The sequence below is a fragment of the Phanerochaete carnosa genome, assembly GCF_000300595.1.
Source record: "Phanerochaete carnosa HHB-10118-sp unplaced genomic scaffold PHACAscaffold_3, whole genome shotgun sequence".
NCBI lineage: Eukaryota > Fungi > Basidiomycota > Agaricomycetes > Polyporales > Phanerochaetaceae > Phanerochaete > Phanerochaete carnosa.
In genome coordinates this window covers 24,437-46,595 of record NW_006767630.1, presented here as the reverse complement: position 1 = coordinate 46,595, position 22,159 = coordinate 24,437, and the positions used below count along the sequence as shown (strand labels likewise).

The 22,159-nt window shown below is 56.0% G+C and overlaps 7 protein-coding genes across 7 annotated transcripts; 2 read left to right on the top strand and 5 right to left on the bottom strand.

The window, feature by feature from the left end:
• Positions 1-777: 777 nt before the first annotated feature.
• On the bottom strand, positions 778-1,578 carry PHACADRAFT_251078 (uncharacterized protein). The gene is made up of 3 exons (XM_007392719.1): positions 1,332-1,578; positions 1,176-1,279; positions 778-1,124 (listed from the first exon to the last, which is right to left on the bottom strand). The coding sequence occupies exons 1-3, from the start codon at positions 1,408-1,410 to the stop codon at positions 1,080-1,082; spliced, it is 228 nt and encodes a 75-aa protein (XP_007392781.1). The 5' UTR covers positions 1,411-1,578; the 3' UTR covers positions 778-1,079.
• Positions 1,579-2,532: 954 nt separating this feature from the next.
• PHACADRAFT_251077 (uncharacterized protein) lies at positions 2,533-2,923 on the bottom strand (the record flags this gene model as incomplete). The annotated part of the gene is made up of 1 exon (XM_007392718.1): positions 2,533-2,923. Exon 1 carries the CDS (start codon positions 2,695-2,697, stop codon positions 2,533-2,535), a length of 165 nt encoding a protein of 54 aa, XP_007392780.1. The 5' UTR covers positions 2,698-2,923.
• A 1,394-nt stretch (positions 2,924-4,317) lies between these two features.
• PHACADRAFT_251073 (uncharacterized protein) lies at positions 4,318-8,231 on the bottom strand. Its single transcript, XM_007392717.1, has 6 exons — positions 7,968-8,231; positions 7,695-7,903; positions 7,221-7,633; positions 5,588-7,171; positions 5,206-5,536; positions 4,318-5,152 (listed from the first exon to the last, which is right to left on the bottom strand). Exons 1-6 carry the CDS (start codon positions 8,113-8,115, stop codon positions 4,820-4,822), a joined length of 3,018 nt encoding a protein of 1,005 aa, XP_007392779.1. The 5' UTR covers positions 8,116-8,231; the 3' UTR covers positions 4,318-4,819.
• Positions 8,232-16,007: 7,776 nt separating this feature from the next.
• PHACADRAFT_181999 (uncharacterized protein) lies at positions 16,008-16,481 on the top strand. The gene has a single exon (XM_007392716.1). It carries the CDS (start codon positions 16,029-16,031, stop codon positions 16,335-16,337), a length of 309 nt encoding a protein of 102 aa, XP_007392778.1. The 5' UTR covers positions 16,008-16,028; the 3' UTR covers positions 16,338-16,481.
• Positions 16,482-17,252: 771 nt separating this feature from the next.
• Positions 17,253-17,863, top strand: PHACADRAFT_251069 (uncharacterized protein). Its single transcript, XM_007392715.1, has one exon. It carries the CDS (start codon positions 17,295-17,297, stop codon positions 17,517-17,519), a length of 225 nt encoding a protein of 74 aa, XP_007392777.1. The 5' UTR covers positions 17,253-17,294; the 3' UTR covers positions 17,520-17,863.
• Positions 17,864-18,085: 222 nt separating this feature from the next.
• PHACADRAFT_181998 (uncharacterized protein) lies at positions 18,086-19,735 on the bottom strand. The gene is made up of 7 exons (XM_007392714.1): positions 19,428-19,735; positions 19,245-19,375; positions 19,058-19,187; positions 18,838-18,895; positions 18,681-18,787; positions 18,516-18,629; positions 18,086-18,460 (listed from the first exon to the last, which is right to left on the bottom strand). The coding sequence occupies exons 1-7, from the start codon at positions 19,575-19,577 to the stop codon at positions 18,278-18,280; spliced, it is 873 nt and encodes a 290-aa protein (XP_007392776.1). The 5' UTR covers positions 19,578-19,735; the 3' UTR covers positions 18,086-18,277.
• A 78-nt stretch (positions 19,736-19,813) lies between these two features.
• Positions 19,814-21,584, bottom strand: PHACADRAFT_251067 (uncharacterized protein). The gene is made up of 7 exons (XM_007392713.1): positions 21,268-21,584; positions 21,082-21,202; positions 20,891-21,018; positions 20,453-20,832; positions 20,290-20,396; positions 20,107-20,229; positions 19,814-20,059 (listed from the first exon to the last, which is right to left on the bottom strand). Exons 2-7 carry the CDS (start codon positions 21,199-21,201, stop codon positions 19,856-19,858), a joined length of 1,062 nt encoding a protein of 353 aa, XP_007392775.1. The 5' UTR covers position 21,202; positions 21,268-21,584; the 3' UTR covers positions 19,814-19,855.
• Between the last annotated feature and the right edge of the window lie 575 nt (positions 21,585-22,159).

The following is a 22,159-nucleotide window of genomic DNA, read 5'->3' as shown; positions in this document are numbered from 1 at the left end:
TCCCTACAGCTTGGCTACCGACCCGACATCAAGTTCACTGCCAGTTCGCGCCTTCTACACCTCGTGTCTGATCACGAAGGACGACGTCACTCGTGCAGAAAAGCGCTTGTGCACGCTGACGTAGGGTAACTCGAAGTCGGCCGGACACGTATCTTGGAAGAGCTAGTTAGCTACGAGAGACGATGCGGAGTGCGATGGAAGCGTACAAATGGTCTTCCACTGGCGCCGCTACACCGCCTGTGTCTCGTCCTAGGTCTTTAAACGCGCGACGGACTTGCAAGTGGGCATATGCGGATGTATGCTTTCTCATCTTTGCGTATCGCGCTGATACTAACAAGCGTAAATATCTTAGCTGTGATCTCACACCAAAGAGCTCTTCTGTACCGGTCGCGCCTGTTGCTGCTGATGTTGGCGGCCACAGCCCCTGCCGTGAGGTTCACTTCGCTCGATGAATCCGACCGTCTTCCACTTACACTCTGATCTGCCTCAGGATCACCTTCGTGTCGCATCGTACAAATCTTGTGCATCTAACTGCGCAGCATGCAGTGTCTCAACTGGCGGACAAGCTCGTCAGACTAGAGACCGTATGTCGTTCTTTCACGCCCATTCCTCGCTATGCCGATGGGGCAGGTCTCACGCCTTCAAGCACACTGCCATGCACTTCCTACCAAGCCTCAGAGCTGGCTACGTCGAGGCGGCTGTCGCGCTGTCCCACGCCGCGGAGACACGGAGACGACGCAGGATGCTATCGAGCCTGTGGGGACGAGACAAGGCGTGAGATTGTGATCGTCCCGTAGCTTAAACGTAGGTGCGAATAGGAAAGCAGATTCTATTGGTTGCAAACCGCCCGCCGCCCTTATGTCGAACACTGGTTGCCTTATCAGGGTGGTGGTGTGAGCCTGGTGGCGCCCGGCGCTACGGTTGAGGAACGGCGTCGGATCGTCGAGAGCCAGCATAGGTGGAGGCGAGAAGGGGGTTTGGGTCAGGGCTGCAGAGAAGCCCCGGACAAGCATTCGGTTGTTCGCGGCGAGGAGCTGATTTGTCACATCGGTGCTGGATGGTTGTAGTATTCGGTATGTCTAGACGACGAAGGCGGTCAAAATACTAGCAGAGAACAGACCGGCCTTGCCAAGCGTTAGATCGACCAGAAAATAAGCACGAGGCGAACAGCTTACGAGAACGAGTAGAGTGCTGATATCGTCAGATGATTGCTTCATCTTCTCCTCGTCGTCCTCCGCCACATGTGCTTCTATACCGGCCCACTGGCAGGCGGAAAGACCTGAGTTGTCCTACTATTAGCGCGGATTCCAGCAAAGCTTCTAATTACGCACCTCGGCGCGTGCATCCTTGACTGGCATTTCGCTGTGAGTAGTGCCGACGCCGTTCTCCATACGCAAATATATAATTCATTTGCAGAGAAGGGTGAAGGCGGTGACTGAGGCAGAGACGATACCGGCAGGTGATCGGGGAGACAAGGGATCCTGGCCGAAAACGGAGATTGCGGACAGCCGGATGTCTTAACGATCTTTTCTCACGTCGAAGACCTTCAAACGTTCCTCACTCCTTGCAGCAACTTGCGTAGGTCTGGTTTGCGCAAGAGCGCCGGCATGGAAGCGGCAGAGCTCGGTTCCACGGCGCTGTATAGCATCCACGTCCATCCACACTCTGCCCAGGACCGTTGTATCGTTATACCCTAGCTGTGGTGCATGCCTACTAGTAGGCATTCTGCCAGGGAAATTATTCTTTCTCGGCGAGCTTCCGGATCTACGTCATAGCAGCAGCAACAATCCTTCAAAGTTGGGGGAACACGCTCACCGCGATGCTGGTCCATTGTGGGAACGCAACTTTTCAAACTACTACTTAGATATCAGCTGGAACAGTGGCATCGTCATGGTCGGACGGTCGAATATTATCCCGATAATTCCTGGTTCGGCGTCTGCAAACGCCACAAGGCCGTAAGGCCATATCACACACATTTCCATGGCAAGGTTCGCTTGCAGTGAACCGGTTGTCGAGCTTCAGCAGTTAAACTTTGGAACGTTGGATAAAATGTGATTGGACGCAAGTCTATTTAGATACAGCCTACGTGTCATATCGGCTCGTAGGCGTTAGAGTGAGGAGTGTCTCAACTGCAATCGCCATGCCCGCTGCGCCGGGAGTGTCAAGCGCTGGATGGGGATGAAATGAAGCCATAAGACGAGCTGGGCGAGTGGTATGCACAGCTGATAGACTAGGGACGACTAGGCGGCCGGGGCTGAGGCAAGATATGTGCGATGCGCGAGTGGTGGGCACATGGTCCCCAAATCCCGAGCTGACAGAAATTGACCAGATCGTGTCCGACGCCCGATTTCGCTGCGCCAACAGAGCCATCGTGCGTAAAGATGACGAACATGGCCCTTCCAGTACAACCAGGCGACCGGAGGGTGGTAAAGCGAGGAAAAGGTGGTCGCCAGATCAGAGTCTGAGTAGCCGCCGGCCGAGACGACCGAAGCAGGCGAGAAGTTGGCTTTCGAATGAGGAATAAAGAACAGCTCAAAGAGAGGACATCGGTTGACTCGAGTCTGAACGTTGGCAGATAGTGATGCTGGTAGTCGCATATACAGGGCAGGCCATGTCATCCAACTGGCGAATAACGCAGGCTGCGAAGGCAACGCTCACTTGTATTACGAGGCGCTCGGCACTGTATTTACTCGGCATCTTGACGTTCCGTTTAGCGTATGTTATGTCGACAGAAAAGCTCTGTAGATTAGCACCGCGGAGTCCGGAGATTTTGCTCTGAGCAACACGCCAGTGGCGTCATACCATAATGCGATCTCGTGGTCTCAACGTACACCGAGAAAGCAGTCACTAAGAGGCCTTAGAGCCTAGAATCTTGTCTCCGGACGAACGTAGGCTGCAACGATGTGATGAATTTATGTCGTGCAAAGGATGGCCAGGCACGCACCTTGGGAGATGTCCAATAGCATAGCGAGCGGCCCCTCTTCGCGCCACACGCCTGGGAATGCGTCCCGTCGCAGATCTCCTGCACTCCATGGACAGGTACGGTCCCTTTCCGCACGACGTCACGGAAGACGCATTTGTTGGGGCGAATACGTTCGAGGCACGGCGAGTAGGAAAGTGGTGAGAACGAAGCTGATGGCGATGACGCACGTCCTCGTACCGTCGCTCCCCGCCCACGGCGTGCGCATGACCGGGTCGCACCGCAAGTGCATGTCTCGGGTGGGACAGCCGCCACTGGCGTCATGCCGCTCTTCCCGCGTTCGAGGTTGGCCCCTCTTGTTGCGCTTTCCGTTCCAAAATCTGCTTGCTTGCATACTTTTGCACAATCGGGCAGAATGACTGATTGTATGAGGCTATGTCGCTCCCGACGCCGCCGAGCGATCACTGCCCACCGGGCAAAGGGAGCGTGTGTACTCGATAATCCAAAATACTTGCATTTGCGGAGCGCGGGCGGGGCTTCTGGACGTCCTACCTGCGCACGAGATGTCAGCAGACAGAGCCCCCACAGGGAATGGACACACCGCTAGGGCGTACGCGTACGCCAGATGAGACCTCGTACAATTGAACCTTCCTGCGTCCACACTATTCCTGGACGCTTCCCATGCCACCTTGCGTGCCCGCGTCCGCCCTGTGCCCTTCGACGGGCGATCCGACGCCAGCTGTGTCTCCCAGACGTCCATCTGCGTCTCGTCCGTAAAAAGATACCCACGCATACGCTCCACCGGGCCCAGTGCGGACGTTCACGAGGCCAACTGCTGTGCCCGCCACTGCCTGTTGCTCTCGTAAGCCCAGATAGTGCGCCCGCAGATGCAGATATCGTACCTTGAACCTAACATCTCACCAGCACGAACACACCGTCTAGAAGCACAACACCCGCATGACACCACGACTCTTCTGCGCCGCCGTGCACCCGTAAACCCTAGCGGCGAACGGTCAGCGTGTCGCCCGCCCTAAGTGAGCAGCTCCGCCATCGGCCTATCGCAGCCCGGTCGCAGCCATGCGTCCGTCCTCGCCCCGAACGAGTTGCAAATTCTGTTCAAATTAATAGTGCCAATTTGCTTGCGTTAACGCGCTTGGGGAGAACACCCGTCTTGGCTCGTGGGACAGTCGCGTCCGGGCAGGAATAGGGAATTGCAGGGTGGGGAGAATTGTGAGCTCTGCACTGCACAGGCCAGTCCGCGGTCGCAGTGAAAGGCAAAGAAGTCGTTGAAGCGCGCGAGCTTCACCTGGTCGTCGCCGGAATCAACGCATCCCATGATTCTCATCTTTCACGCAACAAATTGTTCAAGGTATCACGCGACGAGCTGATATCACATCTCTATATTACTTGTCGTCTTCCTTTGTACATTAACTAATGATAAAGAAAAGTTGTCGTCGATGTGTCAATGAGGGCGACGTAGAAGAATTACTACCGACACCACATGTCAAGTCATGAAGGCGGAAAATTGCGCGACAGAAATCGTGAACGAGAAACGACGTGTCAAGGCTATGTATGCAAATCATTGTCTGTTGAGGGCGATAGGCGGGGTGAAAGAGGACCACGAGGCACAGGCCAGACCAAGACAGAGTCGCGCAGGCAGAACCAGAGCCCGCACACGAGGGCTACACAGCCTTCGACGAGAAACGTCAACGAGCACGGAGTGGTCGGGTATCCGATGTCAACATCCATGCGCGAACAGCGCGGCGGTAGGAGAAAAAATGTAATAAGACAGGAAAAGAATAATGACACCAGGAGCTGCTGCGTTGACCTTCGACGACGATAATTATGGGGCGTGTAACACAAGGATGGCTAGCGACAAGCGATGCTCCGACTCCACGTCTATGCCTGAGCACGCGAAGGGTGGCGAGCGAGGACGGAGCCGGTCTGTGCGGCCTGAATACTTGAGAAGCGGCGAAGCTCGTCGGGCTTGACCGAGACCTTTTGCCGGAAGCCAACCCTGTGGGCGGCGCGGCGGAGGAAGCCAACGCGATTCGAGTAAAGCGACTCGTGGATCGACGCGGCACGCGACTGGGTACGAGTGATGGGAATGCCCGCGGCTGCTTGCGAAGTCTCCTCACGGACGCTAGCCGCATGACGGTTACGCAGATACTTGATGATAGTAGCCTTCATCGCGAACTTGATGAAATCCATAGGCAAGAACCAGCAGATGTCCTGAAATTGAGGTCAATATACCGCGTAGCACTAAAGGGTGATGGTATACATACCCAAACCCAGATGATACCAATCCAAGAACCCTCGATAGCCGCAACCTCGGTGAAGCCCCAGTCGCCGTACGAAGCGATGATCGACGAGATGAGCTGCGCAAGACAGAAAGCGAAGAAGAGGGCTGCCGAGGGACGTTCCATGAAGAAGAAGCCGTGCGAACGCGTGATGAAAATGAGCGCCTGCGAGATGATGGCGACCTGGAGATAGACGACGGTGTGGAGCTTAGGGTCGTTATGGTGGTGACGAGCGGTAGTCGCGCCGTCCGTGAAGGTCGCGCCGAACTTGTCGAAGAAGAATGTGGTACGAATGCATACAGCGACCAGGGCGATCCTACAGAGATGTTAGCTATGGCAGACAGCAACGACGACGATAAACACTTACGTCGAGAGCGTGAGATAGATACCGTAAGCAAAGGCGTACGCGAAAATCTCAGCCAAGTTCCAACTATCGGGCGTATTGGAAGGCAGGACACGGTCGACAGAGAGGGTCATGATGGTACCGTCGTTAAGCAGGGCAATGATCAGGACCATGAACGGTGGGAAGTCGAACTGGAAGGCGAATGAGAGAACCGCGAAGCAGACGACGATACGGATCGTGACGGCGCAGGCGTAGATCGAGTAGTTGCGCATACGCTGGAAGATGACACGAGAGCCGCGAATGGCATGGACGATGGTGGACAGACCGGGCTCAGTCAAGACGATATCGGCGGCACCACGAGCCGCGTCGGTGGCGCCCTCGACGGCGATACCGACGTTGGCACGAGAGAGAGCAGGGGCGTCGTTGGCGCCGTCACCGGTCATGGCGCAGAGATGGCCGAGACCCTGGAGACGCTTGACGATCTCGTACTTGTGCTCTGGGAAGACGCCGGCGAAACCGTCTGCGTCGAGAATCATCTCGTCGAGGGTACGGAAGCGGGAGCTAGGATCGGGACCTTCTTTGAGAACCTTGGCAGGATACATGTGGTCGCCGAGACCAAGACGACGGCCAGTCTCCTTCGCGATAGCGAGCTGGTCACCGGTGACCATCTTGACCCTGACACCGAGACCGATGGCGTCGTCGATAGTCTGCTTAGTGTCCTCACGAGGGGGGTCGAAAATGGACAGGAGACCAATGAGCTCGAAGCCGTTGCCTTCAGCCTCGGGGTCGGTGCCCTCAACCTCTTCGTATGCAACAGCAAGGGCACGGAGACCACGGGCGGCGAACTCCTCGACATCGGCCTCGAGACGATCCTCGAGCTCGGAAGTCTTGTTGCGCGTGCAGAGCTCGATAATGATACCGGTCATGCCCTTAGTGACACGCTTGAGCTTGCCAGACGATTCCTCGAGGTAGGTGATTTCGGTACGCTTGTCGACAGGGTTGAAGGGCTTGAAGTCCAGGAGCTTGATGCCGGCACGCGCGCGCGCGGGATCGCCGAGGGTACCGACAACACAGGCGTCGATGGCGTCCTGGTTCTCGGTACGAGAAGCGTAGGCGGAGAGTAGGATAACATCGTCAGCGGAGAAGGGGCCGTACGTCTTCAGAGTGGTCTTGTCGATGGTGAGCTTGTTGGTCGTAAGCGTACCGGTCTTATCAGAGCAGAGGATTGTGACGGCGGCAAGTTCCTCGATGGCCGTGATACGAGTGACGATGGCTTTGTACTTGGCGAGCTGCTGAGCACCGACAGCGAGCGTGACGGACAAGACAGTGGGCATGGCAATGGGGATACCACCGATCAAAAGGACGAGGATGTCGTTGATACCGCGACGGTAGTTGTAGCGGAAGCCGGCGTACAAGCAGAAAATCTCGGCAATGATGAAGATACCGATCACGACAAGGCAGAAAGACCCGATCTGAGCGAGAATCTTCTGCAAATGTCCGGTGGTATCGTCATCTTGGCCGACGAGCGAGGCCGCGCGACCGAAGAAGGTGTTGGCACCGGTGGAGATGACGACGCCCTCAGCCTCGCCATTCTTGCAAGTAGAGCCGCTGCAAAAGTATAAGCACAATGAGATACGAAGTAAAAGGGAAATCTTACGAGAAGCACTGGTCGGCAACCTTCTTGCTCTGAGGAAGCGACTCACCCGTGAGGGCAGCCTGGTCGATCGAGACGTTGACGGCCTCAACAAGACGACAGTCCGCAGGGACGATGTCACCAATCTTGAACGCGATCATGTCACCGGGAACGAGCTCGGCGGACTCGACGTCTTTCCACTGGCCGTCACGCTTTACCCTAGCCTTGGGAGCGAGCGATTCCATGAGCGCCTTGACGGCGTTACCGGCGTTGCGCTCCTCGTAGAAACCGATGAGAGAGTTGACGAATAGCAGACAGACGATGCCGACAAAATCTTCCCAATCCGGAGGCTGACCCTCTCCGTTGGAGAGAACAATGGCGACAAGGGCAGCAGCTTCCATGACCCACGAAAGCGGATTCCACATGAAGCCCAGGAACTAAGGAAAGCGGGCGTCAATCTCCCGAAGACGAACAAAATGACGTCGACGGGATGCGTACCTGGAGGAATGCGTTCTGTTCCTCTGATTCGAGCTTGTTGGGGCCGAACAACTCCAAACGGCGTTGGGCCTCAGCAGTATCGAGACCCGCTTCCGTACACTGGAGAAGCTTGAACACATCGTCCACGACGATGGTCTCCAGGTCAACCTTGTCTTTGTCGTAGAGATCCTCCGCGCGAAGTTGAATTTGAGACATATCGACCTTCGCGTCTACATGGAGGAAAAGGCCGGATTAGCCCCTCTCGAGTGGGAGAAAGACCGATCGTAGACGTACGCGTAGCTTTTGCCTCCTCGTGACCGAAGTCCTTGTACTCTCTCTTTTTCTTCTTCTCAGGCTCCGGAGCGTCAGTGGGAGTTGGAGGCTGGTTGCTGTCTCCGACGGGCTCGGTTGGACCCGCCTCCTTCTCGACGTTAGCGGACATGTCTGGAGAAGGCGCAAGCAGAAGTCGCGATGTAAGAGGTGGAGAAGAAGACCCTGTAAGGGGGCTTTCTATGCGGAGGTGCTCAGAAGAGCGAGGAGGGGGACGACGACAGCAATTATGGTGGTTGGGGAGAAGCGGCTGGGCAACTTCGACGACGCCCGCACCTTTAAATAATCCCAACCCGCTCGTGCGGAAGATCAATCGGCGGCAAACAGCTGTAAACAACCCCAGCCGCCTCCCTCGAAAAATTCGATCCGAAATTCGTCTCGGTCGAATATCCGATGTCATCCCCGCCTGCCCGCTTTGGCCGACTCCCGGGATAATCTGCTACTTCCTGGCAAAAGCACATCCCCCCGCTCGTTGCGCCCCGGTGTTAGAGCGCATGGCAAATAGACCGCATCCTCCGTGCGGATCAGAGCGAGTCCTGCAATTTGCGACGCGCGAAGCTTGACAACTACCGCTTTGTCTGTTCGCAACGTCCGACTTCCAACCAGCCACCAGAGGAGGGTCGTGTGCGCGATTACAAGAAAAACAGCCAATCAGAGAGCGTGGCTAGCGACCATCATGTTTGCAGTTTGCTCCCATGGGAGATCATTCTCCGTCAGGCGTGCCCGTAGATGCATCTGCGTGTGGGCAAAGAAGTCAGCCTCACTTTCGCCCGCTCTCGCTCGGGGGCCGCCTGCGCATCGGCCAATGACCACCCCCTTCGGTCTCCATTGGCGGCTGCAAGGCACACTCGTCCCTCCAGCCACACGCATCGCACGCAGTTGTCAGACCTTGTAACCATAGCCGCCTTCCGTCACTTCGGACCGAATCGTGGCACGCGCCAGTAATCTCTAGTAATGCGATCCCCGTGAACGCACTCCTGCGCAGGTCTAGCTTCCCATCGTCTGACGTCTCTGTCGTGCCTTCCTTCGCTTAGGTGCAGATGCGTCCGGTCGCAACAAAAAAAGAGCCCCCGCTGATGGCCCATAAAATGCAAAACGCGCGACCGCCCGTTCACGCGGAGACGACGGCAGACGCGGCGGGTCAACGGCGCGTCGGTAAGTGCCTGCACACCATACGGCCGTAAGTGGCACCACATGTATTCCACACGGGAAGCGTCGGCACCCCTGGTCTCTCTGTCGGAACGTCGGGGGAAGCACATAGCGGCCCCAGTATGAGCATTGCATGAAGCGAGCGACGTTAGCAGTCGGGTTCCGACGAGCTCGCACGAAATGTCCCGCGTTCCCGCCCGTCCCGGATGCCAAGGCTCGATGAGCAAACCAGCTCGCAGGCGCCCAGCGAGACGGCGCAGTGACGCGCCGGCTCATTGGGTTTTATTTCTGGAGAGCGACTACATGCCGAGCCGCGGCACGACCTCGATAGATATCTGGCGGACATCTCACATGCTTCGACAATTCCAGAGGTGCTTGGCTCGAATTTCTGGCCTGCCCGGTGAAATCTGCATCTACGCTATGTAGGGAACTCTAGTTAGGTGTTTTGTGTGATCTGAGCCTGTGCTTTACTCCAGCCAGTCATATCATATGCGGAGCGATATGAAACTCAGATTGATCCCCGACACGATCTCGTTGGCTGGCAAAATTAGTTGACGTCTGGCAACCTTACGTTTTATTAGTTGCGGCCTGACCGTGCCGACAGGGACAAATGTCCCCCGATTTGTGCGCAACGCGGACAAAAAAAAGGGGAGCATCCACGGACGGCTATTGGCGGACAAAGGGGAATGCCCCGCGCGATCGTCATTAGAGCCCAGAAAGAAGACCGGACGAGGCTGATCGTCCGGGGCGCGGGCCATAAGCAGCCCCTCGTCACATCGTCCGACCGGCTTCACGCGTGCCTCACGCCTCCCACTCGCGCAAATGTCGCATGCGAGCCGTCGGTCGGTCGGTCGGTCGGCCGTCGGGCGTGATGCAAAGGCCAAAGCGCGCAGGACGATTTCGTCCGCGCCGCCCCTGCGAATGTCTGCACCGTCGGCCTCGTGCATGCGGCGCTCACAGCCGGTCTCCGCCCAGAGACCGCTCTCATTGTCCGTGGGCAAGTATAGCAGCCCAATCTCGAACGCCGCCTCCCGCGATTGGCTCCACTACCCGTGTTCTATTCCCAGCTGCTGGCCGTCGCATCCGGACACGCAAGAGGGCTGCCTTCCTCGGGATCTCTGATACGGACGACACGCTGACCTCATCGCACGCCCACGAGCACGTCCGACGGCGGTGGCGGTGACGGGCCCAGAGCATTCCGCACACGATTCTGTGTCAGCCCCCACCCCGGCCCCCCCGCTGACGACATGATACACCAAACGCGCATCCCAACAAGCCCTTCTTGTTCTCGCGACGCGCGCGTATCGCAGGGCTGTGCAGACGTAGCTTTACGGGATCTCGGTCTTCTTTGGCATGTGGCCTGCTCCCTGTCCGCATAAGGAGAACGCGAGAACATCGGCAGAGCTCTTCTTCGGATTCGTCGTGCCATCCATCTGCATATCATGATATCATGCCACTAATGACATGATGTCGCGGCCGCAATAATCCGCGCCTTCCCGGTCCTCTCGACTTCGTCGGGCGCGTGCCACTCTGCTACCATTGCCAAATGCGCGGATTGTGCGAGGCGGTAGATAGAGTGCGGTGTCTAGACCACGTCGCAAGCCGTATATCTGAGCGCCATGCAGGTGCGCGTGTGCAACCCGCATTACCCTCGTCCCCTGCTCGCCAGCTTCCTCAGACACGCCGAACAACCTGCGCAGATGCTGCAAACACGCTCTGTTCGTATGCGCGGCTCGCCACTCGAGATGGGGCCGTCTCCCATCTCGCGATGCGAATCACGCTTTGAGCAGATAGGTGATCTATCCAGCGGACGGTGTATTAACCTGTCAACAGTATGCACTCTTCTAGCCTCGCTCGTGAGCCTAACATTGACGTCAATATTCAACTCCCGTTGTCAGGCGCGCTGATCTATTGTCACTCGGCCCCGCCCATCTTCGGTCACAATTGCACGCCGCACATCAAGGACGGACAAGCCTTACGCTAGCTGGGTACGTTCGCAGCAGTCAATCAGGCAGTGCGTCGTGATAATCTCATTTTCTCTCCCATAATTGTTTAGCCAGAACTATAAACCGTGCCTGCGCATTGATAGGTCAGCACAATCGTGAGGATTCGACGCGGTGCCAGGCATGCAGAACTAGCTCATGAGCTTGGCGGGATGAGCTAAGACGGACGGTAATGTCGGGGACATGTCGCTGGATGAATAACTCGAGCTCGGAAGCATACACCATCCGGCTGCTGTGGGGACGCGACGTTGCTGAGCTATCGAAGCTGGGTCAATCATGCAGGCTTGTGAAGATGTGGTCTTCACGGGGGCTCAACGACTCCATTCTACATCCTTGTGCTGACTCTTGGATTACGTTGAGACAGGCACTCGAGCTGCGCCTGCACACGAAGCCCAAATGGTGTGCTGACAGACGTCATTCTACGTTCGAAGGAAGGCAAAAATAGGGGTAGTTATTCTTGGATATCTCTTCATCATCCGTTTCGACCGCATCACCGACGCGTTCGTTTCAAGCGCGTTGCGCAGCTGCGCTCTTCACCCTCACGTCTGTCTAACGCAGTGAGACCTGACGGCGCAACCGTCACCAATGCCGCCTGCGACCTCTAGCTCGACCCACCGCCCCCACAGCTCCCAGACCGCGTCTCCGAAAATCATGGACTCTACCCCGCATTTTTGGCCTGGCCGAATACCAGGAGGCAATACGTCACGTAGATCTCAATGTCTATTCTACGTCTAAACAAGTTCTGACAGCACATATGACTGAATGCGCCAGCGCGCCGGCCTGAGGCGACCTTGGACTCGAGTTCGTCACGTCTATATCTGTCCAGGCGGGGACCTGTTACTGTTTTCTGACAAGAGGCCTTTTTTTGGTCCGTCAGCGGCCTTTTTGCGGCGGGACACGTTTGTGGCGGGCCTGTTTGTGCTGGGGTACGGTGTCGCAGCCCGTCGCTGGTAAGGTCTGTGCGCCACCCCAAGTTTCACCTTCGGGTGAGACACCGGTACGGGCCTCGGCTGCTCGTCAGCTTGTGAGCTCATGTCAGCCCCCGCTGTTTCTGCTGACAGTGCAGTAACGCGCGCGGCGGGACGTTGCGCCACGCCGCTGCAGTAACGCTGTTTCGTGGATCGGCGCGCCCGGCCGCGGCCTTCTTTTTTTTCTTCAATTTTTGCATCCGCTCCGTCTTTCGAGGATCGGCCTGCGCTCGCGCTCCGATCCGGAGCCGTCCTCAGCACGAAAATGAAATGTATGACGGCGGGTTGGTCGTACCTCTTGGCCCTTGGCACAGGAGTACGAACGCTCGATAGAACTGCACATTGACGTGTTCTACAGCCAAAGCTAGCCCTCATTGATTTTGGAACTGTTGAAATTGCATGGCACGCGCTTCGGATGACCTTGGCATGGGTTGCTAAGATGATATTTTTGCGAGTTTCGCGAAGAGCTTCGTTGTGAGGTCCCGGCGAAGCGTGCGTGCCGTGAGCGGGCGCTTTCGCCACACCAGTAACCACAGAGCGCATCGCAGACCATGTGCAAGCAACGTAGCACAGGATCAACGGTATCTGCGACGCGGAGGCTTTCGCTTGTGTCGTCACCCCAAGCTCTTCGCGAACCCTTCGTACGTGCGTCTTTCGTTGCACAAGATCGCCGCTTTCACTTCCTCATGTCTGCACCGGCTCTGATTTCCTCGCGCGGACTTCGGCTTCATCTCGCTCATTGGCCCTTGTGCAGAGTTCCAATTCGCTCACCTCCTCCCCTCGGCTCCTTGAACTACAGCTACGGTCAGACAAAGACAGTAGATGCGTCTTACACGCAGAACCCGTGCCAGCTGTGAGTGCATTGCTCCGAGCATCTGCTCTTGGCGCACAGAAAAGCATGTAGAGATCGACATATCGCGTAGCGCAGCTCTTGGCTGCCTTGTGGCTCGTGTTGAGTGCTGACGGCCCAGCGTGCCAAGCAGCCCAGACGTGAAGTGCAAGCGAAGAAGATGATGTCGGACCCTCGGGGCCGGAAGCCGCGGTATCGTAGCGCTCGTGTGAGCAACGGCATATCCCCAAGGCATCATCGGGCTTGCCTCCCTTGGCGATGGCGGACGCCCTGCATCCTCCCTTCTCTTCTCAGTCATTTGTTTCCATCCTTGGTCTGATAGTTGTCATCTCACGTGCGCCGCTTCTCCCGTCTGGATACAAACCTGTCTCGGGCTCGCTGATGGCGCGTAAGCCGAGAGCATAAGCCCGGCCATTTGTTCTCGGCGATAGCTCTGGCCGCGTGCCGTCGAGGTTGCGACCGAATCGGGATGCGGATGTGTGGAAGTATGTTTCGGAGCTGGCATTGTGTCATGGTTGATTGTTGAGTTGGACGCTTGGTAAGTGCGCCGCTGTTTCTTGGACCAACCTTCGCTCAGCTCTTGCCGCCACCAGGCTCTTGTATGCATCTCTGTTGTGTGTAGCACGCCATACCCTAGACCCGAACCTCGCCATAATGAAATACACTTTTCCGTCGTCACGATGCATCTGGTGAGAACCTCAGGGTACAGAGCCTGCGCGTGAGCTAGGGATGCGGCGGTATGCCAGGTGTGGGTGCGCCTCCACTACTTTTCATCTGCGTACAACATACTGACCAGGTTACTCGCGTCGTAGTATGGTCGAGTTCACCGTGGCACACTTGCGTCCTACGTTACGCTCATCCCTCTGCCTAAACCACTGCGCCGCACCAATAAAAGAACAACGAATGCGAGCATGCCAGCTGACCGAGTGCAACGCTCGCGAAAAAGCCTTGGGCGCATAGCGGAACCTCTACCTCACCGTTGTCCGACACGTACGCCACGGTTGGTACGCATCGTTCTCATTTGGTTGCGCATTCAACGCAGGTGAACCTCAGGACTCTGCCACTTTATCGCCGCACATTATCGTCTCTACTTTGTGCCTGACTGCGTTCGCGATTCGCGGCAAGTGGCCGTTGAGCGGTGGAAGAGAAAATCAGGTCTGTCCCTGTTTGCTTCCAAGTTCAATCTTCGAAGACTCGTGCCTGAAACTCAACCCCGACACTTCTCAGGACGTCGCACACATAACCTCGCGGGAATTGCAAACACGGGCTGGACATTCACCGCGCATACTCTGTACGTTACGCGGCACTCGATCAAAGCCCCGATGACTGGCTTCGACGAATGATTTTACGAGTTCCTCATGGTCGCTGCCTGGCCTGTAACACGTATTCTCCCTTCTGTTCCTGGCAAGACAGTATCTACGCTACCAAGCTTCGACCACAGGGCGAGATCCACCAGCACGGAGCGTGCGCAGTGACGGCGAAGCAAAGGTCTGCTCTAGCTCGTTCCTCTGTGCAACTCTCTACTCACGGCGCCGCTAGAACCCCGTCGGCTCCAGCATGGGGGTGGGGTTCTGTAGCACTGACAGCTGGGTCAGGTGGCAATGCATGCGGATAGGCAGCTCGAGCCTCGAAGAGACTCTAGGGAACGAATATCAAACGAACTCGGAGGACACCTACGCGCGACCCTGCTGCCTCAGGCCTGCAGAAAGTGCGTACATCTGAAGCATGACTCTGTCCGCGTATTAACTCGTAAACGATAGCTCTAGCCGTATTCTGTCGGGCCCTCTAGCGGAGCGAGACACAAGCGGGAGATGGCTAATATCCTTTGGATTTGAAGCCATGCTGTACGGCGAGTAACTGAGCTGGCATTCGGCGAGTGCACTGCCATTTCCCGCTCTGCCTTCACTTACCCTGTACCAGACGTACCGCTTTCCCTTCTGTATCTCCTCTTATCGTATGGCACGCTGTACATCAAGCCGCGGATGTACAGAATGGCGGACAGATGCTGCTTGGCTCTAGTCACGACGGCTCTCTATGACTGCCCATCACAATCATGCATCAAGGACACGTGCGGCGCAAGAAGACTCATTTTCCTTGGGCTGCGACTGCTGACATTGTAATTCTTTTCGACTCTCGATAGGACAACGTTGAATTATCCAAATGGGCCAGCATACGGTCGTGCGTAGCGGAGAGTGACACCGAGCGAACAAAGGAATGTCCTAGGACGCTGATACCTTATCCGCGTTTGTACGTGCTTCACTGGCCTCGTCGGTCGTTTGATACTAAGAGTTCGGCGAAAAGGCTGCTCTACTTCTAGGCACCCTTACCGCTTCCCTCGAACATACCAGCAGCTGCCACTGTACAGTCAAGACGTGACAAACTGGATCTTTGCGGCGAGTAAAGAAAATCTCGAAACGAAGAACCCGCTGCCCGTACAGGGTATCACTACCGGATTTCCTTCTCCCCTTCAGCTTACTCAGTCCTCTGCAGCCAAGCGCAGTTTGCACCGTCCTTCGCGGCGCGAGGAATCAGCTCCCTCTTTTTCGCTAGCCTCGTACCCAGCCTTGCCGCCGCGCTCTTCGGCGCTTTGCGCCTGAGCGCTTGTATCAGGTCGGATTAATCTGCTAAGTCCGCGGCTCGGATGGCCTAACGCACCCGTGCGCCTTCCGTCCGCGCCGGCTTCGGACGACGACTTCCTGAACCGCAGCCACACAGATATCTTGGACCAAAAATACGACGAGCTGTGGTCAGCGGTGCATTGATCATTTGGTGGTAGTCACCTTCGTGCGACCCCGACGTGTTAGCAACTGTCATGTTGCATCTCAATCTGATAGGATGCCGCTATTTATATTCTTCCTTGGAGTGCGTATGCCTGTGCTCGTAGTTCGAATATCTTTGATTCGGAAAGTTGCGTCTTTTCGGTTATATAACCTCGCAAGGAATCCACCATGTCTTCCCAGAGCTGGTCTCTTGTGCACGATTAGGTACGCCCTGCCTGAAGGCGCGCTCTCGCATATACCAACCCTGACATGACACGCAGGATACTTCAGCAACCATGCATGCCTCTGCCACTGCGTTCAGGAATGCCGTTTTCGGCTTTCTCTGTGTCATTGCCCTGCTACTTTCCTTTGTTCAAGCAATGCCCGTAGCAAAACAGCCAAGATTACCTGTAAGGCCCGAGGACTCCACTGCCTCGAGTGGTCCGCCTATGATGAACCCCACAGAGGAAGGTCTTCGAAACTCAGAGACGGGGTACGCCACTAGACATGTATCTCCGTACTTGCAGCTGACATATTTTGCAGTTCCTCAGGCGTGTTCACCTGATGCTGCTGCGAGAGACCGCTGGGCAGATGAGCTAGTGTAGAGCAAGCCTGGGGATAGTACTTGTCCGGCTCCCCAGTTCTGATTCATGCTCGGAACCAGGCATGCTTAATGTGAACTGTGTAGACTCGAATGCAGCATGTCTGAGCTTCGGTGCCTGAAACAATAATATTGTCGCTGTGTGACTCTGGTACAAGCATTGCTACCAATGCAATTCCAATGAAGACATCTTCCTCGTGTGCGATTCTGTCTTGTACCCGCTGTAATCCGGCAGCTAAATTCCAGTCAGGTAGCCGGATCAGTATTGACTCTGATTACCGTGAACCGGTCAATGACTGCGAAGACAGATATTGATGACGCGAACATCTGCCTTCGGTCTCTCGAGCAGTGCACACCGGGATGGCCTAACGCCAGGAGCAGCCTTAAACGAAGTTGCTCTCACGACTTGTGCAGCGACTTTATACGTATCGGCATTGCGCAAGGACTTCATGAGCCGGATAGGAACGCGGCCACGCCGATATCCTCGGCGGCGGCGGAAAGCTTCGAGGACGGATGGACTGACAAACTGGCGATGAATCATGGTCAGCGACGCATTGATCATCTGCTGGTGGCAGTAGCCTCCTTCGTGCGACCACAATCTGTCAGCGACTATACTACATCGTTCTCTCCTGTGCTACCAGGATCTTGGCAGCACTGGTCCTCGTGGCGTCTCAGTTAGAGGCGCAGTCGCGTCCAAGTTTTTCACGGCGTCCAATCTTTTGGCTCATAGCATATGCCACAGGTTGACATGCCTGTGTCCGTGGTTTAGATATCCTTGATTTGGAGAGCAGCGTCTTTCCGGCTATATAATCCCGCAGGTGCCAGGAACCCAGTACACTTCCCCAGAGCTGGTCTCTTCAAGTGCACGACTACTAGGTACGCCCTGCCTAATACTAGGCGCGCTCCCGCACATCCTGGCAATTCCTGACACGACTTGCAGGCCCAGGATACCCCAGCAACTATGTATGCCTCTACGTTCAGGAATGCCATCCTTGGCCTTCTCTGTGTCACCGCTCTGCTACTTTCCTTCGTTCAAGCAGCCCCCCTTGCAAAGCATCCGATACGGGGCACAGGCGACTCCAGTGCCTGGAGTGGTTCGCCTATGATGAATTCCGTGGAGGAAAGTCTTCGAAACTCAGAGGCGAGGTATGCTACCAGATGCACCTCCAAAGTTGCCTGCTGCTGACGCATTGAGCAGCCCCACAGGCGTGTTCACCTGATAGTAACGCGAGGGACCGCTATTCAGACGAGCAAGTACAAGGCGAGCTTGGGGATAGCCTAGCCCCTCACTTCTAATTCATGTTCAGAACCGGGCATGCCTAACGAGAAACGTGGATAGACTCGAGTGCAACGTGTCTGTAGCGTCGGTGCCTCAAATAATCATAATGTTGCTGTGCAATTCTGGTACAGGCGTTGCGGATGTAGTGGACCATCGCAGTTTACAATACAGATAGCTGCATATTTAATATGCTTCGCTCGCCGCTACCGTCGTTGTCACTGTGTCCTGTGTCCATGGATATCACTCGGCGATCCCGTGCTTCCTCGTGTGCGGTCGTGTCGTGTACCTGCTACGAACTCAGCAGCCAAATTTCGGTCACGCAGCCGAATTAGCGATGATTATTACTCAATGTCCTAGTTTATGTTTACACCGATTTCCCTCTGGTGCCTTAAGCACAAGGTATGACGCCAGGTGACGGTGGGGGCTGCGGAAGCAGGGCCGACGAATAGGTCAGCCATTGAGCTCAGAGGTAATGGGGACAAGCATGTATATTCGGCTGCTACAGAACAGGCTGAATCTCACGAGGACGTCCGCGGATGCAACGACGAGTGGTCCAGACGTAGAATTCGGTCCGTAGGTGCCCGAACCGCTCGAATACAACTGCGAAATTGCTCTCAGGCTATCTGCGAACTGTCTCGGACAAAGGGCATGGCGGTAGGAACGAACTAGACCACAGCGGCTTCGGTCGTGGCGGTGGCGCCCGAAAGCGATGCGCGTGAACGAAGATTATCCAGTCGGCGGTTGAAGACCTCCAAAAGGCTGCCTGCTGCCGTCTTGACTTCCGCGAGATTCTCGATACAGTGCTGTTCTGCAATGGTTTTCCGCAGAAGTGTGCACCATGCCGCGAGCTAAACCACGGAAACAGTAAATCACACAGCGCAGACGCGGTACAGCCCGACGCACCCTCTCGATACCGATGGACTCGTCCAGGGACACCGCATGGTCCCATTCTGCGAGTGCACGCGCGTCGGCCGCTTGCATCCCCTGTATCTTGCCTTGGTGCGAGCCCAGCAGCATCTGTTCCCCGTGATGAGCAGCAATATCAGGTATATGGCGGACAGGTCGTACCTCGAGTGTCCTGGACACGATCGCCTCTTGGCAGAGAGTACTGAGCTGCCGGGTGATGATGTCCCACCGCAGCTGCAGCTCCGCGTGAGGGAGGTCGTATGTGTCAACTGCCCCACGCGTCAGCATGCGCCGGTCTCTGCCTAAATGTGGGACTAACCGATTACAACTTTCCGCAGGCAGCCATCCAGTCGCGGAGCCAAGACTTCGCGGACGGCCTGCGGACACGCCAGATACCGCTCGCAGAGCTCATGCTTTAGCGTCTCGTGCACGGGGCGATGCTTTTTCCAGGTCCGCAGCGAGACCATAGACTTCCTCTCGGCGTGGAACCTGACGCAAAAATCGAGCTTGAAGTGGACGGTGGAAGCGGTGCGGTAGACGTTGGAGATCAGAGACGCCGGCTCCTTCGCGATCTCTGCCAGCCGGTCTAGCTGAGAGTAGTCCAGTTCACGCATCATGGCGCAGAACTTGCGGGTCAGCGCGACCTCGTTCCACGGTGTTTGTTCTAGCCTGACGTACGAAGGTGATGTCAAGTGGGTCCGCGAGTGGCTCATCCTGCCGACTTACCGCCAAAGTCTTTCTTCGCGCAGTGGAATGTCAAAGGCATCCGAGAGAATTTGAAGCGAAACTTGATGAAATTGGTACGAAGTGAGGAGAAGTGATTCCACAAGGTCTGAGTCTTCCCGGTTCGCAGGCTCCTGGTTGGGTCGTCAACGAGGACGGACGAAAGGGCTAACAGGAGAGGCTTACCCCTGACTCTGATAAATAAAATGGCAGAGGCAACTGCGACCGCGGTCCGAGAACGACGTCGTCGATGTGCTGTGCCACTGCAGCCCATAGGATGCGGTAGATGATTTCGACAGGCAGCCTGTTTAGACCGAGCGCAGCCATAGCCTCCATGGTCTTCACAGCCTACCAGCATGTTATAACATATATATTCAGGACTTACCTTCAGTTTCAGCCCCGGAATACTTCGCCTTGAGAAAAGGCGTGGTGGAGAAAGGAAAGCGTCGAATTTCGCCTGCGCATGCCTCAGTACTGCCACGTAGTGGACGAACCCAAATCTTTCGGATCACGCCGGACGCCACCAGGGCGTAATTGCTCTTCTTGGGCAGGCGGCTTCCGACTATAAAGCGAGCTTCTGTCTTTATACGCCCGACATCTAAGTTACAGCACGTTCAGCACCCTATAGCTCGCTTCGCTTCTGCAAGCTCCACAGCGTATCGCTTCGTCTCAAACATCTCAAGCATTTCTTCAGAAAGCGTCCTGCATCGCTCCCGCGTCTCCGCAACATCGGCCAGTATGGCAGCAGCCCGAGCATCGCCGGAGTCGAGTACATCGGCGGTGGTGGCACGACGTAGCACGGAGCAGAGGGTCGCGAACTATTGTCCAGTTAGAAGAGCAAAGAGCAGACGTAGGGCTGACGTACGACCTCTGACCCAACCAACTCGTCTACAGGACGGCTCTTCGCATATTGCGATGTCAGATGAGTGAGGTCCATCTCGCTATTCTTCAGTTGTACGAGCGCCTGCTCAACCGACATGAGGCGGTCCTGGAATGGAGCATGTGCATGAGGGAGATGAGCAGGAACAGTGAGTGAAGTGGAACTCACGGAAGGGTCGCAATCATTGGGCATGTTGACGTCAGCAGCGACGCACGCGGCGACGAGCGCGTGCAGCTTCGCAAAGAGCTCGTTCGCCTGCAGGCGCAGTTTGATAACTACAGACGAACAACTTTCAGCACTATCGGTAATAGATGTGAGAAAGAAGACGTACATCCTTGTACGCGAACTTGTAAGTCCACTGCGTGTCCGACGAGCCGCGAACGAAACGCAGGCGCCGCACGCAATGCCGATGCGAGGGCCAGAGAAGCTTGCTTTTCCGCTTGCCTTGCGTGTTGCATCGATTCTGCGTGGTTGACTGGCTCGTCCAGCATGCGCGTCTTGCCATCTTCGAGCGTGATATGCGTCATCGCGTGGAAGCGCTTCTCGGTGCAGGTAAAGCTGTGCTTCGCGGTGAGGTACAGGGTGTAGAAAGTTCGAAGTAGCGACCGGTTTAGCGACAGTTCAGAGGCTAGGCACTCGAATACTCGCGCAAGGATGCCGGACGTAATGCGTGGTGTGAATTGGATTAGGCGCCACGGGTTGGTGTGTAGCCTGCAGACGTTGATGAGTTACTCCTATGGGAAACTTTTTCGCCAAAATCAGAACGCACCTCCAAATACCCTTCTTGCACAGTCCGACGCGCAGCCCGTTTGCTAGAACTTCCAGGGCGATGCGCCTAATCTCGACCGACGTCCCCATTAGCGACCGAAATGCGATTGGGGCAGAAGGTGTAGGATTCTAGATGGCGCGAAGATTTGCTGCTCAGGATGCGGTAGGAAAACAAGAGCTGCTGCAGCTCACGTTGCATATATCCTGCAGGGTCGGTGTCTGAGAGGTGATGAACAAACCATCGACACAGTCGACGACCACTTCCGAGACGACGGGGTAGATGATGTCGAGTGGAACGGATGTCTGGGGCATCCTGGATAAAGCAGAAGGGGGTGTAGATGAGCATTGCGCTGCCAGGCGAGCGAGAGGCTTACGCACCGATAGCAGACTTTAATGAAACTGGTCGGCGATGGCCGCTGTCTCGCCAGGCGAGCCGATGCTTGTACAACTCCAATCTCGGTAGCGGGACGAACAAGATGAACACCTGCTGACCATCACAGACGTCAGAGAGCGTCGGCAAGGTTGTCTGGGAATCACAGAGCCAGAGATGCGTCATCTATGCACGCAAGGCATGACGTGTCGCTGAGGATATGATTGCAGGAGTCATTTCGTCGCAGCGTGCTTGAAATTCGAACGCGTCAGTGAGCACTATGCGCCGTCGGCGTCGAGAGCCTCCAACGAGCCGAGGTATATTACATGACGGAGATCAGGTCGTGGTTCAGGACAAGGTATACGTAGGCGCCTCAGCGCGTCTTTCAAACTCGTCCGTGCTGGTCTCGCTCGAAGGAGGCAACTTTCGCATAGCGCTGCTGTAAGAGGTAGCAAACGTTAGGATTGTAGAGAGTGACGAGTGGTTCGAAGTGAGGCCGGCAGCCACTTCGCACCAAGCGAAACGTTGCGGACCTGCCACTGTTACTGTAACCGCCCTCAGCCTGAACTTGAAGTCGGTTGCCCGACCAGCAAAAGCGGAGAGCTCCAATCCTGTGCCCGCCGCGGCAATGACTTTTCTAACGCAATTTTATACCAGATCGTCTTTAATAGCACGTGGTATGAGTCGCGCGCACGCGCAAGTGGCGGACAACCTGAGTGGAGGCAAACAATACGGCGGGTACAGCACCAGAACGATCAGGTGCGTCCGGGAATGCAGCAGGCACCGGTGACATGGCAGCCGGTAAGTACTTATGACCCTTGTTACCAGCTACCTGTGGTGAGGCATCACTTCAACGACATGATATAGGATACGATATAAATTGATCCATGTAAAAACCAA